This window comes from Acanthopagrus latus, chromosome 11, assembly GCF_904848185.1.
Source record: "Acanthopagrus latus isolate v.2019 chromosome 11, fAcaLat1.1, whole genome shotgun sequence".
Taxonomy (NCBI): Eukaryota; Metazoa; Chordata; class Actinopteri; order Spariformes; family Sparidae; genus Acanthopagrus; species Acanthopagrus latus.
The window spans coordinates 29,677,787-29,693,142 of NC_051049.1; the positions used below are offsets into that span (position 1 = coordinate 29,677,787).

Sequence of the window (15,356 nt, forward strand, 5' to 3'; positions counted from 1 at the left end):
AGTGCTTGAGCCAAGTCCCCAAAGACCGAGCCACTGCTGCCCCAGCCACCCAAAGAAAAGAACTAACAAAATGACCAACGCACGGTCTGCTTACTGTGAAGTTTAAGTGCACTTTAAGTGGTCCTTTTCAGCAGAGGAAGTTGGATGCACTCATTTCAGCTACCACATTATAGTGTACTTTGTGAAATTTGTGTAGAACTGTATAGGGGAGATATGTGCCCAATAAAAAGGGACTGGAATGGAAGGGAGCAGAGAGAAAATACAGCAGGCTGGTGTGTGAGGAGGACCAGACAGTGAGAGGCAGAGTGGTAGAAGGTGGATGTAGCACAACTCTCTTCTGCCGCAGCCTACCGGGCGGGGGAGGGGGGGGAGGGTTACTGCCGTGGAGCCGAAGCTTGACGCGGGACGTTTCTGGTCTCGAGCACCGCGGATTTACTTCACCTGGCACGCGCACGATGATGGAAATGAATATGGAATGATAACGACCGACAGCGCAAGATGGGAAGGCGTTGATATCCGCTTTAACTTCCCCCGGTGGCGGCTCGGCTTCGAAATGGTAGGACTAAAACTGTTCCAGTAAAAAACGTAGTAGAGTGCCCATTCCTATTGGTGTGCTGTTCCGTGTTTTCCATGAAAGACGCAATGTGAGGAGTCAATGAGTGACATCAGTTACGCAGCTTAAAGTGAACCAGAATGTCAGCATGTGTCTTCTCTATTTCTCCTCATCGGATAGTTAGTTGCAGCGTCCGGACATGTAGCTAGTCCGGTACACGAGATTTGCCTGAAGAGTTTATCTGAGGCTAAATATCATTTAAAAATTTACCAAATAAAATATCCCATGCACACCTGCACACATATGTGTCCGACACAACATAACTTGAAAACGGGGTTGATTGTCAGGATCCAACCTCATATTCGGCAAACACATTACACACAATACACCACATACTCTCCCATAACATTAAGTTTTCCAATCGGTTTCGCCCATTCTTCCCATTGGCGTCTTCCGTCAAGCACACAGTGCAGTGCAGCAGTGTCAAGCGATTATCAAACTTGATATTTTATTGACATAACGCTCATTTACAGTATTATATATATGCCGAATTTGTCAGAAGACTACCAAAGGACAGAACACTCTATGTATCACATGAGACGATGAGTGTGTCTGACGTGAAACAAGTCTGCTTAAAAGTCTGACAGTTTTGAATGAAGTTTGGAGTGACGTCGCCTCCGTGCAGGAGAACGGGGCGTGTTGGCGTTACACGGGTTTTATCCCACTGTGGTTTCTGACCCCTGGCGGCGCATGAGTAGGCGAACATCATGCCTTGGTATATGCGTCTCTGCTCTGCAGTCGCGGTTCAAAGTTATCGAGTTTGGGGCTTTAGAAGAAGAGCGTGCAGCGGCAGGCCCGTCTGCCTCGTTGCCTTTCGTCACGCGAGACGTTGAAAGGCCAAGTTGAAGCTCGCCCCAAGCCTCCCTCTGTCCGTGTGTGTGTGTGTGTGTACGTGTGTGCGTGAGAGAGAAAGAGAGGGAGTGAGACACACACACACACACACACACACACACACACACAGAGCGATTGTGTGCACGCGCGTGTTAGTCAGCAGAAAATGGCCGCAGTTAAAGCCAGCGGGCTGTGTTAGAATGATAGGCCGTCAGAGGGCCTCCTGTCCCGGCATGCATCTCGAGTAGAGCGACCCTAAGATGAATACAGTGTTGCAGCTGGTGGACGCAGTCAGTCCAGTTGGAAGCTGCCACAGCTGAGCAGAGAGTCACCTGACAACAAGTCAGATGCCACTGTAGAGACGAAAGAAGTTTAATGTTGCCAGATAAATCCTTCTGAACACAGCTTCCAATGTCCACAGCCACTTACTTAAAAAGTATAGGCTATATATTTGTCCCCTTACAACCTACCAGTGTATAGGCACCCACAGAGCCTGCCATAAAAAGCCTGTCACAAAATGAGGTTTGTAAAGGAGCAGGGTTAAAAAGTCAGCAACATTGGCTGAACACACTAACAGCTGTAAAACATCAGTGCGTGCAAAATGAATCCAGATTACTCCATCCCCGAAATCCATGCAATGACCATGCTGTCTCTGTGACTGTCCTCATTTCTGCTCTTACTCCTTCCACATGCAGATGTCACCTTTTGCTGAGGTTGATCAGGGTCAACCTGGACAAACATTTTCACCATTTGTCACAAATCCCAACTTTTAAGATAAAATTGATATATAGGCACTGGTTCCTCCTGGCCTAACCCATACAAACAATGGGTTGTAGCATTATAGAATGCAGAATTTAACTGCACAGCAGCAGCAATGCCTGTAATTACTTTTCAATGTTACGTTTCAAACGTTAGTAGTGGAGGCTGATGTCTGCTGTTTTCTTCTAGAAAGGCGCATTGTGCTAGTGAGGGGCAGTGGTGGCCTTAAGGTTAGAGAGGAGAGTGTTGTGATTGTGACTAGAGGGTCACCAGTTGAAATCTCTGGATCTGGGTGGGGAAGTGAAGTGTAGTATAGGTTGCCCATGTAGGATGCTGCAGGAAAGTTTTGTCTTGTAGTCGCGTAAATGAAAGCATGTTCACACATTACGACCCTTTCTCCCTCAGACAAGTGTGTGTTGTGATGCTCAACTCATGCCCATGTAGGAAACCAGAGAAAGACATTTTAAAAATTCTCTGTTTGGCTCTAAGTAACTTTGAAGCTTCTGACTGAATCACTTTACCTCTTTGTATCAGACATCTGCTGTATTTTGCTGTTTCATTTTGTTCATCGGCTGTTTGGGGAGTCGTGATAAGTTACTACCGCTGAAACCCCATCTTTTGCTGAGTATGCTGTTTCATAATTAAAGCTTTTTCAACAACAGAATAATGGGGGATTTTATTGTGAAAAACTGAGGGAAAAATAGACTTTGTTAGTGGCTAGCTTATTATTCGTGTGTTAACCGCTGCTCTTTTGATCACCAGCCACAGTAACCCTGATGCAAAGGAGATGCAAATCCTGACAGGCTGTCATGTGTAGAGACCCCAGACAGACCAAAAGAGATGCACTGCAAGTTAGCACTTTAACTTAATGTTACTGTTATGGATCTTACCTGATTTCTGTGCCACAATTCAATTTCATTGTATTTTTTTAACCGGCAATACACAGAATCAGAAAAAGATTTATTACCAAGAAGGGTTTTACACCAATGAGGAATTTGTCTTGGTGGGGAAGTTGTATACATGTAAGACAATAAAGAATGAACAAACAGTGACTATGGTATGTACAATATAAACAGAGGCATAAAGTGTGAATGACATAAAGATAAATAAAGATGGAAGGACTGGAATGTGCAAAAGTTAAAGTTATAAAAATGCACACGAATTAGCAAACAAAACAAGACAGAACAATGCGCACCAACACACCGTGGCTGCTGTCCGTGGCGCCATCTTCCATACAATTCAAAAATCAACCCAAAGCTGCCAGCTGGTATTACATAGACACACAGGAACTTTACTGCACCCTTTTGATATCTGTCAGTCCTCGTATTAGATATGAAACCACATTTTATTCATAACCAAATGGTGGAAAATGTAATGGCTGAATCAGATCCAAGCTCTGCTTCAACATGTCATTAAGTAAATATTTATTGATGGATATAATGAAACCATCAGAGTTTACATTGGTTCCCTATAAACCTCACTATCGCTGTACAATTCTGTCTGCCACTGGGCAGGTGATCACCCAGGAAAAGGAAGGTTAACTAGCGATTCATTTCTTTTATCGACTAAATGCTTGAATAAACTGAAGTTTTGTGCTGTGTTGTTGTTATTTGCGACTCTGAGGAAATCAAAAAGCTTCCATTTTTTAGTGCCAACAATATTACCACTTGGAGACCAAGACTGGACAAAATGCTCTGTTACCACTTTAAGTAAAAGTGGCTCCACCACACAGTAACTGTTAAAACAAGCAAAATGACACAAGTATTATCATCAAAATATATTTAAAGTTAGAAAAGTGATGGTATGTATTTACTAAGAATGCAACCTTTAGTTATACAATTATATTATTAGATTTTTATTACTGACGCATTAGTCTTTAACAATGTATATAAGATGATCGTCATTTTTGTGTACCATCTTAATCTGTTAAGTTGTCCAACTTATAAATATTGCAATTAATATAATTTAGTGAAGTTAAATGTACAATGTTTCCCTCTGAACTGTAGTTACCTAGAACTATGATGTTGCATAAAATAGAAATTGGCACAGCATTTAATTGATGATTTTTATGATTCAAGTCCTTTATTTTTAAGGAGAGTTTTGGTCATTTTTATATGTAATAGTAGGGTCCTGTTGGCCATACAAGTGATAAAAGAAAACTTTATTTATCATCCTGACTATGAAGTTGTCAAAGAGATTTGCTCATAATCATTTACTACAGGTAGCAAATAAAGTAAGCATAAAAAAACATTTCTATTTCACAGTCAAACCTGATTAACTTGTTGTTTCTTTTCTTTTTTGCTTTTGTTCTGTCTGTACTGGTTTGTTTTTAAACTTAATCATCAATAAAAAAGAAAGAAATAATCGGTAGACCAATTTTTCACATCATTATCTGTTTTATATCAAAATTATATTTTTTTCTTTCGTTCCACATTCTGGTAATTAACTTACTGTAATATTATAAAATTTGACATAGTAGTAGTGTACAATGCTGCATGCTCATGCCAACAGTTTACCCATTATGTTGGCTCCTTACGACAAATATACTATAACTGAAAGTGTTTGTTTAGTGAATTATGGCATCAGTAAGTTACTAACCAAACATTATGTGCCAGAGAGATATGTATAAGTAACATGAGCAATATGTACTTGAGGTAAACGTCACACAAAACTTTAACCCTTTTTTGCCAGTTGTAATGTGAGTGACTAGATGCTCTAAGAGGTCAAACTAATGCATTGGCAACAAGGCAGGGAACATTTCATTGGTCAGCAGTAAATATGGCATTATATTGGCTCAGAAATTTTGACAGTATTATTGTACAGGATAATTGCAGAGAGCAGGATAGATCTGAGAGGAAGAGTTTTGCAAGCTGAAGCAGCCAGAGTAGGAGAAGGGCTGAAGCTGAGCACACAAAATCTGTACCAGCAATAATATATTAGCTTGCAAGCATACCATTTGAGCACAAGCAGAGGATTTCAGTGCAAGAGCAGGGCACTTTTTTGAGGAAGACAATACAAATTATAGCTGCTGCGCAGTGATGGGTCGGGTCTTTGGCAAATTTAGACAATTCTGAGCAACAAACAGGAGAATAGGAAGACAAGACCGTTGATAACAATGTTCATTTTGGACCACTTGAGGCTTGAAGTCAGAACTTCTGGAACCAAAGACTGTCATCTATCTCTCTGAGCTAATTGGCAAATGGCAATACAACAATGGCTTCACAAACTGAGTAAGCCATTCACTGTTGTGCAGGCAGATTTGAAACCACTGTAAACAAAATTCAGTTATCAAGACAAAAATCTGAAAATACTCTAGGGGTGGAACGGTTCATCAAAAAAAATCCGTCCCGTTCGGTACGCTTGTCACGGTTTGGGGCGCATGTGTACCCTCGGTTCATAGGCATGCGCAACTTCTTTTTCTCATTTACTAACGAGGCGAAGCGTGTACACTCCGGAACAGCAGGTGGCAGCACTGAGCTGGATGCCAACCGCCAGTAAACAAGAAGAAGAGCTACGAGTTGGCTGTGTGTCCGGCATTGCGGCTCGCAGGCTAGCTTGCAACATAGACATAATATATGTAGACGCCTCATTGCGTGCTGGAACATAATCCTGCTTCGCCGCCATCTTGATTTATCATTTTTGATAAATCAAAAATTTGAGAAAAAGTTTTGTGGAGGACGGTCTGAAGATGCTCTAGCAAGTTTGGTGACAATTAGGCAAAAATTGTGGGAAGAGAGGTTTTACAAGTTTTACAGGTTTTGAAAAAAACTGAGTGATGGACTTCATAATTTGTAATGAGTTTAAGTGGACTAAAGTTTCAGCAGTATTGGGGCTACAGTTTGGTGAAAGTTTCAAAACTGTAGCATGTACTGTTGATTTTGTAGGTATTTTTTTTGTAAGTTTTTAAAATCTAAATGCTTATTGTGCCCTCCCCAGGAGGAATATTGACATGTCCTTCGAATGAAGTAAATCTGGCATTGGGCTGGACATTTCTGTAAAGTTTGGTGAGTTTTCGCCCATGGGAAGTATGACTTCCTCGGAAGAAAGAAAGAAGAAAGAAAGAAAGAATTCCTAGGAATACAATAGAGTCCTGGCAGCTTAGCTGCCCGAACCCTAAAAAATAGTTAAGTCATGCACTTAAATTGAAAGACTGAGCTCTTAAATAAAGACAGAGACAGTTAAACAGTTAACAGTAGCCCCTTTTAGATAGAAAACCCCCAATATACTGCCTTCTGTCTAAATCTGTGGCCCTAGCTTCAGAAGGGACAGCCAAATTGGCGGCTTGCTGTGCAGTATAAAAACGGCTTATGATAAATAGGTTTCTGCAGAAAATAGTGAAAATCTTTCTTTGTTTCATGGGATAGTAGCATTTCTGTCAAACCAGAAAAAGGATAATTCTAGTGCTCCATATCAACTAACCAATGCAAACCGCTGTGTAAAATGCTGTACCTAACAGTCTTTAAAGCCTTTTGGGGGTTCTAGGCTTCCTGTTGGTTTTGTTGGTGGTGGCATATGTCAGCTTCCAGAAATACGTTGAGTCTCTAGTCCTGGGTCGTTGTCATTTCAAACTGTCATGGTTCCACAAATGGTATAACAGTCCAGTCTCCGCCTCCCTGTAGTCCCTAACATGTGGAAACAGAACACAACTGCTGAAGTGTATTTCATAATCATGCACAACCTATCTCGTCTAAGTATTAACTGTTACAAATTTTCATTCTGTTCGACTAAACATCATCCAAACCAACTCACCCATATCAATTTTAATGAAAGACAGTTTGCAATGTGAAAGATCACTGGTGAGAACCCAAGAACAAAGAACAGATCATGTTGCCAGGGAGGAGTAGAAAAACAGAAAAGTGCAGCTTGTCTGCATGGTGAACTGCTGTCTATTTTTTAGTCAAGTGTAATCTGTGTGTGTGTGTGTCTGGTTGTGTTTTTGTTAGACTGTGGGCAAACATTTTTCTCTGTCAATGCCAAGTATCATGTATTTAGCGACAAGTGTGACAGAATAGAGATGAAATAACAAAAGAAAAAAAAATATTGATAAAGTAATTGATCAATTAATTAATTCTGGAGAGTTAAATTCGCATATACACAGACACACATCTCATGAGCAAAACTTCCCTCGTAACTAACAATCTTGACAGAATTCAGCTATCAGCTAACAAGTTTTACCTACAAACACTGTCCAGTATATCATTTATTAGGATATGTTAACAACATTTTTCTTGAGGTGCATTCGATAGACTTGGAAACATCATTAAATATGATGACTTGATGGCTGTAGTCTTATGAAAGAATGCTGTCTGTATGAATATTATGAATAAAAACATTTTATTTGTGCTAGTGCATGTGTGTTGTGAAATAAAGTGTATTAAAATAATTTCATGGTGTCCATGATAGTTTAAAAGCTGGGAATTCTTTCTAGAACTTAATGCACAGTCAAATCTGTCGAAAACTGCTGTCTGGGTCAGTTTATACAAGATTAAAGGTACAAGGTGAATGTAACGTCACAGTCTGAGGAGTGAAGCTGCTCTGTAGTCTGGTGGTATGTTAGCAGATACTTCTGTATGTGTTGTCAGAAGGCAGCAGGATGAACAGTCTGTGGCTGGGTGGGTGTTGTCTTTTAGTATCTCTGTGCAGACATCTCACTTCACTGATGCCACTGATGCTCTGTAGATGGTAGCAGTGATGTTCTGCTGGGTTTGATCACCTGCTGTAGAGCCTTCCAGTCCTGGGTTGTGATGAATCATGCCAGTTTGTGAGGTTTCAAGTTGGAATGCTTTCTATTGCTCCTCTGTAAACGTTGACCAGAATCTTGCTCTGGAATTGAGCCTTTATAAGATTCCATAGGAGTTGTAGAGCCTTTTCTGTTTAACCGCGGTGGTTAAGTGTGATGACTAAGATAGGTTCCCAGTAATGGTAATTGGATGTTAGGAGTTAGCCTTGTCTCTGTGAAGATATGCACACAACAGTTTCTGATTCTTATTGCTGAGTGAGCCATAGTCACACCTCATCCACATTTTCCTCTGAAACCAGAAATTAGGCGGAAGAAGGCTTGTTAGAGGAACTGCTCTTGGTCCAGTGTTACCTCTAGGATTTTTTTAGCAGCGGGGGCAGGCTCTCTGGGGAGCCGTGGCGGCGTAAACAAATGACACTTGACTGCAGATTTTACTTTTATGCCCAGCATAATCCCCCTTTTTATTGAATGGCTGGCATAGAAATGGCTTTTTAAAGGCTGAATGTAACAATAAAAAATAATAACAAAAATACAATGATAAAAAAATAAAACAATATATAATAATTTCTTGGTGGAGCTGTAGAATCAGTGGCAAAGTTTGCACCCAGGCTCAGAACAATGAATTTTTCTGGGTTTTTTATAGAAGAGCTGTAAGGCTCTGGCCGGAAATTCTTGAGAGGTGGCCCGCTGATGCTCGGCAGCATACATGCTGCAAGGTGATCCCCCTGCAGTCTGTTTCTCAAGTCAGACTTCACCTACAAATAGAAACAATAATGAGATTGTTTCTGTGAATGTCCTACACCTTAATCATTTTAAAACTGTTTCTAGTTTGTGTCTGATGATATATTATAAATGTCTTACCATGTTCATTGTTGAAAAATCCCTCTCACAGTTTACACTGGAGATGGGAACTGTCAGGGCAATGGCTGCCAGCTTGCTCATTAAAGGATACAGCTGTGCCCATTTGTTATTCTGGGATGACAGTTTTCCCATTGCAGTCACTTTGTCCATATCCTGAAACACAGTGGGACGACACGTCATGACATAGGTTCCTCCATCATCTTTCTGCTGATCTCCTCCATTAAATTAATTTGGACCTAACATTTTATCTTAAAAGCTGCTTGTATGATGACCATTCCTGCAGCAGAGTGGTTTCAGGCTAGTGTGAAAACACTTCGCTTTCCAAAACTCCTCGTAGTCCCTTTTTAAAAGTATGTTTTTCTGTGATCTCACCTTTACTTTTAAGTCCTTAAGGCCCAAGGACTCTGCTGCAGCTTTTCAGAACAGCAGCTCTGTTGGCACTGTTATGGAAGTATAAGTGGAGCTACTAGGTGGTCCATAAAGGTAGCCATGTAAGGAACCTGAGATGAGGCATCTCTACATGCCAGGGCCAGGTGATGGGCAGCACAGGCAACTGGCAGCAACCAGGGAAAGGCATCCTGCAACTGCTTTGCTACACTATGCAACTTTCCTGTGATAAGAAAAGAAAATAATATATCAAAACACGTAACAAATTCATGTTCTCTCCAACTTCATGTTCACTAGGTATAATGTGAAACAAGCAGTAAAATAAACTTTTTTTTGTCCAGCACTCCCTTTATGGCTGTGACAATGCTGTCTGCCTTCCCATCAGTAACATGCACAAGGTCAAGAAACTGGCTGTAGAGTTGGCCTTCTGCGTTCATATATCTGAAAAACATTGTTAAAAAGACATCTTCAACATATGTGTATTACTGATTCAGTCATTAACTATTGTCCTCTCAACTTAATAATACCTGACATGCAGATCTAGCTGCCTCTTCACTGAGACATCTGTGCTCTCATCCACTTCCAATCTGATAGCCACAGAGGACTGGATGTCTCTGAGGATTGGCTCCTCCACTACTGCAGCCAAGATCTCCAACATCTCATCTATTACTGTGTGAGACCGGTAGTTTGTGGTTTTTCCAATCTAAAAGTAAAATATATTAAATATAGTTTTGAGATTGAGGCAAGCTGACTTGCAGTGATGATATGCAAATGTAAACAATACACAGTAGCATGATAATTTTTTACCTTCAACTTTTTGAAATAGCCACATCCTAGCAACTCGGCTAGCTCAAGAAGAGCTGGATAACTTGTGTGATGTGTTTGTTCTCGTTTGGTTAAATAGTAGAGGCATGTAAACCCCCCAGTGACTGCCCCCTCCAGTGACTGCCTCTTGCTCCAGTACAATGACTGGATCAAAGGCAGCCACAACAGAGGAACCTATGCAGAGCAGGTACAAAGATGTTATTGCAAGACAAAGCAGGTTGTACTAATAATGATCTGCTCCATCAGTTTAAATGAACTCCTATTAATTCACCTTGTGTCAGTAAGGCCTGTGACCTCACACTCTGTGTGTGGTGCTCCGTACTCATGTGCTTATCCAAGTAATCCACTGGTTAAAGTTGACAGCCGTCCTCAACGAATGGCCGCTTCCCTGTTCCTCTTATTGGTGCCTGCTTATGCTGCCGACATAAGCAGCAGAACATTCCTATAGGGACAGAGTAAAGTCAGTGGCATTATTGATCATTGAGCTTACAATGGAAATACACTGAATATACTTATTATTTTATTGTTTATTTATTTAACAGAAATATTTACATGTATATTATGCAAAAAAAAGGGTTCCACTGAGTGGAACCGGCTATTTTTTTTAACCCATTTAGGGTCCCAGCCTGATAGCCTGTGCTTCCCTTTAGGTTTTTCTCCTCTACTCTCATCTCTCTCTCCTGCTCCTTCACTGGGATCTCCCCCTGCTGTACTTTGCTCTCCTTCACTTTGTTCCACTGCTCCTCCCTGTCTAATGTTACTCGTCTTATATGATTACATAAAACATTAACATTAGATTATTTACACTCACATCACATCTGATTACAAGTGTGAACACAATTTTTTCCGAACCATCATCATTTGAGTCAGCAAAAGGCTAATGATACCTGACTAGTGTCATCTTCATCAGGTGTCTTTCTCTTCTTTGAGAAATATTTGAACAAGCTCGTCTGAAAATGCAGTCAGCAGGTACATCATGGCGTATATTCACTTAATGCTATCAATTAGTTTACTCACTTTAGCGACACTGAGATGAGCTGTCACCGGGCCCAATTAATTAAGCTACCGATATGTTACGTAACCTTAGCTGGCCATCAATATTTTGCGAATATCTATTGAACTTATAAAATCTATTATAAGTTTTCTTAAGCTAATAAGTCTACCTTTTCTCCGGTGAGTCGTTGCCCTGTTTTCAAGATGGCACTCCTCTGACTCTCCGACCTGGTGCCTGGGTGCTTGACATGATGTCACTTTCAAGGCTGCGCTCTCGTGAGTAATTAACATCGATAGCACCAGTAAGTTTCATTGCTAAATGAATGTAGAGGAAACACTGTGGTCCAATTCAGGTCAGCTTAACTCTGATGCCACCTCTCATTCCTGTTTTCTTGGGCCGGTCACATTGCTTTAGGTGACATTTTGTCCTGCTGGTCTGGCTGATGGCTCGGCAGATGCCTCTTGTCGAAATCCTCTCACTGCCTGCTGCAATCCAAACCTCACAGTTCCTTTTCCAATGTTGATGAGTGAGTCAAATTTAATCCAGCCCCTGAAAGAAATGGTCAAACAAAACATGAAATTTTCAAGACAGGTGGGAGCCAAAATATCTGGTCACTCACATAAAGGGTAGACCTTTTTGTCTGGCGTGTGGAGCTGATGTGGCCATATTTAAAGGATATAACTTAAGATGACACTATGAAACAAAACGCTAGGACAAGTACAAGGATCTTGACAAACAGCAGAAGCTACAGAAGGTGGAAGAGTTAAAATGAAGTTCAAAAAAGCAAGCCTCAAAGTTAGGCTTCCGTTAAAGCTAGTTCTATTGTCTACCTTGCCACCAATCTACAAAAACACCTGATGAAATGGGAAAAGACCTCATTCCCTTGCTGGAGAGCAGCGACAACTGATAAATTCATCCTTGGAGTGAACTCCAGCTTGAGCATTACAGAGGAAATTTGGGGAATTAAATCAATCACACAACCACAGGAAAATCTTAATGTGTAAATGAAATGAAGCTACCTTGGGACAAACTGGTAGGGCTGATGGCAGATGGAGGTGAAAAGAGTGGACTGGGGGCAGGATGCTTGAGAAGATGAGGGAGGAGAGTTAAGCAGATGAACTGACAGTTTATTCATGCATCATACAACAGCAAACGTTGTGTGGTAAAGCCCTGAAAATGGAACATGTAATGAGCACTGTAACACAGACAGTTAACTTTGTAAAAGCCAAAACAGCCCATATCACTATTATCCAAGCTGCTGAAGCCGGCATACTTTGTGGGGCCCAAGTAAGCACAGAGAAAGTTAGAGAAATGATAAACATGTTCCACATTACGACATCTTAGCGGGAGCAAGGCATGTTAAGTCGATCAATGCACTGATGGATTAGGAAATATAAAAGCAAAATACTGTTTACAGCTGCTAACGTAACAACCAGATCCTGACATGTAAATGTGATATCTGTGGGAATAAACATGTCAGGATCTGGTTATTGTAGACACAGATTCAATATTTAACTGTCATGTATCATCACAGTAACAGCGTTACATACGTTAGCAGCATTATAAAAATACATCCTGTGGTTTGGTGCTGACCTGTATACTGAACATATGAGGAGCAGTTAACATTTAAAATCATCAGAGAACGTTATTCACATTGTTTTTGGTTACTATCTGTTTCCTGACTATATCCATATGTGTGAGACATTAACTTGTAGCACTTTGTAGAAGGAGCTTTATAAAGTCCACTCCATTGACTTGTATTAGTTCATGGGGCGGAGCTGCCACATCCAAAATGGGCGCGACGTCGAGGCACGGTCCAGCTGATCCCTTCAGTTTATTGCTGGGAAGACTGACTGTAAAGTACCATGTGTTTCATGGGTCTGACTGTGAGACTGCAGTCTGCTCCACACTGACTACCAGCAGCTCTTCACAGCAGCTTCATTACGATCTCCGTAAATGTTAGAGCATTTGCGCACTGGAAAAAAAGGTGCGAAGTATACAAAGTATACTGGGAATTATGAGCCAAAATGCACTTTCCTTGATTACAGTGTCACCTAGTGGTGAAAATTGAGGACAAAGATAGATTATTAATTTTTTTGGCAGGTGTGACGTATATTCCAAGATTGGTGAGTTTTGGGGTGTGATCAGGCAGTGAGAAATGCAATCATTTGGGCCAAAAAAAAAAAAATCGTCATTTGAAAAACAAAAGGAACCTCGCAGGTTGAGACCTACTCGGGCCCTAATAATAATGAAAATGGTGAATTTCTTGTTGGAGTGACAGTTTGGTGTTTCTTGTGTATCTGGTGATGATACATATGCGTACCGAATTTTGTTCATGTATGTGCATGTAGGAGGCGGGGCTTGGATTGTTAATATTCCAGGGGGTGCTATACAGTCCCCTAGTAACCCCTGGTAACGCCTTTCTTCAGCTATCCTCAGGAGGGCAAGTTTCGTGTTAATCAGACCAACTGATGTGGAGATATAAAATACTTCAATTTAAATTGCGCCACCTAGTGGTCGTCTGGCAAATTTTGCACAAAGGCTCGGGAGCTCAAGGGGAAGTAGTCACCTAAGTTTCATGTCATCGGGACAGACAATTTGGAGTTATGCAACACTTTGTGTTTGAAGGAAAATGTTCAGGAAGTTGTTATTTAATAACTTATGATGCGCATGTGGCTATGGTGTGCAGTGATTGGCTCTGGGGCACATGACTATGGTGGCTATGGTTAACAATGCTAGCGGAGTTTGTAAAGCATTTCTGAAATAGTTTATTAACGGTATCATTGTAGTCCAAACAAATGCGATGTTGCACACCCTTGAACCAAGCAGCAGCCATGTTGAAACTCTCAGGTCAGTCTGATCCTGATCTGCAGAGATATTTGAGGCATACATACACAGACACACAAACAGACAGACACACACAGAGACAGACAGTGATTCCTTGCTTTTGTAGAGAGATTATTGTTATTATTAGTACTTACATTATCGAAAATCACTATTTGTAAAAATGATGTTTTTTTTAAAAAACATTCTTTTTATTGAATGTTTTCAAAATTATAACAGTGTATATACAGATTATATGAAATATGTAGCAAATTCAGAATACATCCACAGCAATGATCTCAAAAGTCCTTATTAGGTCTAACAGTTCAGGTAGTTACACTCTGAGTTCCAAGGTACTCCAACACCCAAACTTTGCTGTAAAAAGGTCCCTCTGACCATTAATACCAAATCTTAGTCTTGCTAGAGAAATATAGTCTGCTATCAAAGACTTCCACAGATTCCACTTCAGAGATATGAAGAGCATAGATAGAGTATAAATAATTTTGGGGAGAATAACCAGAAAGATTGACTCTGCCAAGAAAGGATACAGGAAGCTTCCTCCAACTTAACATCTTGTCCTTAATGTGTTTTACCATGGGGTTAACATTTTCGGCATAAAGTTGACTGATTTTAGGTGTTATTTTAGCCCCCATGTATGTGAATCCATTTGGTGCCCAGCAAAAGGGTTTTACAAAGTCAGGTTCATATTCATACGAGAAACCGAGAGGCATGATTTCAGATTTTGTAAAATTAACCTTGTATCCAGAGATTTGACCGAACTCGTTCACACAATTGATTAGTGCTGGTATTGAGTTTGGTGGGACTGTTAATGTCAGGAGGATGTCGTCCGCATACAGCAGAATTTTGTGCTGTGTTGTTCCTATCACCGTTCCTCTGATGTTGGAGGTTTGCTGGATAGCAATTGCTAGTGGCTCTATGGCTAAAGAAAACAACATGGGTGATAGTGGTGACCCTTGAGCTGTACCTCTGTTAAGTTGAAATTGGGCAGAAATTAGACCGTTTGTTGAGAACTAGGCACTGGGCATTTTGTTTAAAAGCTGTACCCATTGAACAAAATCCGATTGAAAGCCAAATCTTGTCAACACTTCAAGCATGTATTTTTGCTCAGTACGGTCAAATGCTTTCTCTGCATCCATTGCTACTATAGCACTTGGAGTTTGATGAAAGTTAAGATAGTGAATAATATTAATTAAACGTCTTGTGTTATTTGATGAAGTACGGCCTTTTATAAACCCGGTTTGTCCTGCATTAACTATATCAGTCACCACTCTTTCTAGTCGATTAGCCACTATTTTTGAAAGTATTTTTACATCCACTCCAAGTAAGGTAATCTGGTGATAAGAAGCACATATTTCTGGATCTTTCCCTTTTTTGGGGATAGCTATAATATGAGCTAAGTACATAGATTTTGGGAGTTCATCCTCTTCAAAAGATTCACCTCACATGTAAGCTTATAAAGCTTACATGTGAGGTATGATTATATCATTCATTCAGATTATATC

The 15,356-nt window shown here is 40.6% G+C and overlaps 1 protein-coding gene and 1 long non-coding RNA gene across 12 annotated transcripts in view; one reads left to right on the forward strand and one right to left on the reverse strand.

Moving 5' to 3' along the window:
- Positions 1 to 383: 383 nt before the first annotated feature.
- The window catches only part of nfic (nuclear factor I/C), a 136,154-nt gene continuing 121,181 nt past the window's right edge, over positions 384 to 15,356 (forward strand). For all 11 annotated transcript variants that reach the window (XR_005077956.1, XR_005077957.1, XM_037116021.1 and 8 more), the window contains exon 1: positions 384 to 556. Coding sequence is in view for 9 of the 11 variants with exons in the window: in XM_037116021.1 (XP_036971916.1) it covers positions 476 to 556 (81 nt within the window). In the remaining 2 variants the exon portion in view is untranslated. The remainder of the gene's footprint in view (positions 557 to 15,356) is intronic.
- LOC119029293 lies at positions 8,439 to 9,440 on the reverse strand. The gene is made up of 3 exons (XR_005077958.1): positions 9,177 to 9,440; positions 8,805 to 8,957; positions 8,439 to 8,698 (listed from the first exon to the last, which is right to left on the reverse strand). It is a non-coding gene; the product is annotated as an uncharacterized LOC119029293 (long non-coding RNA).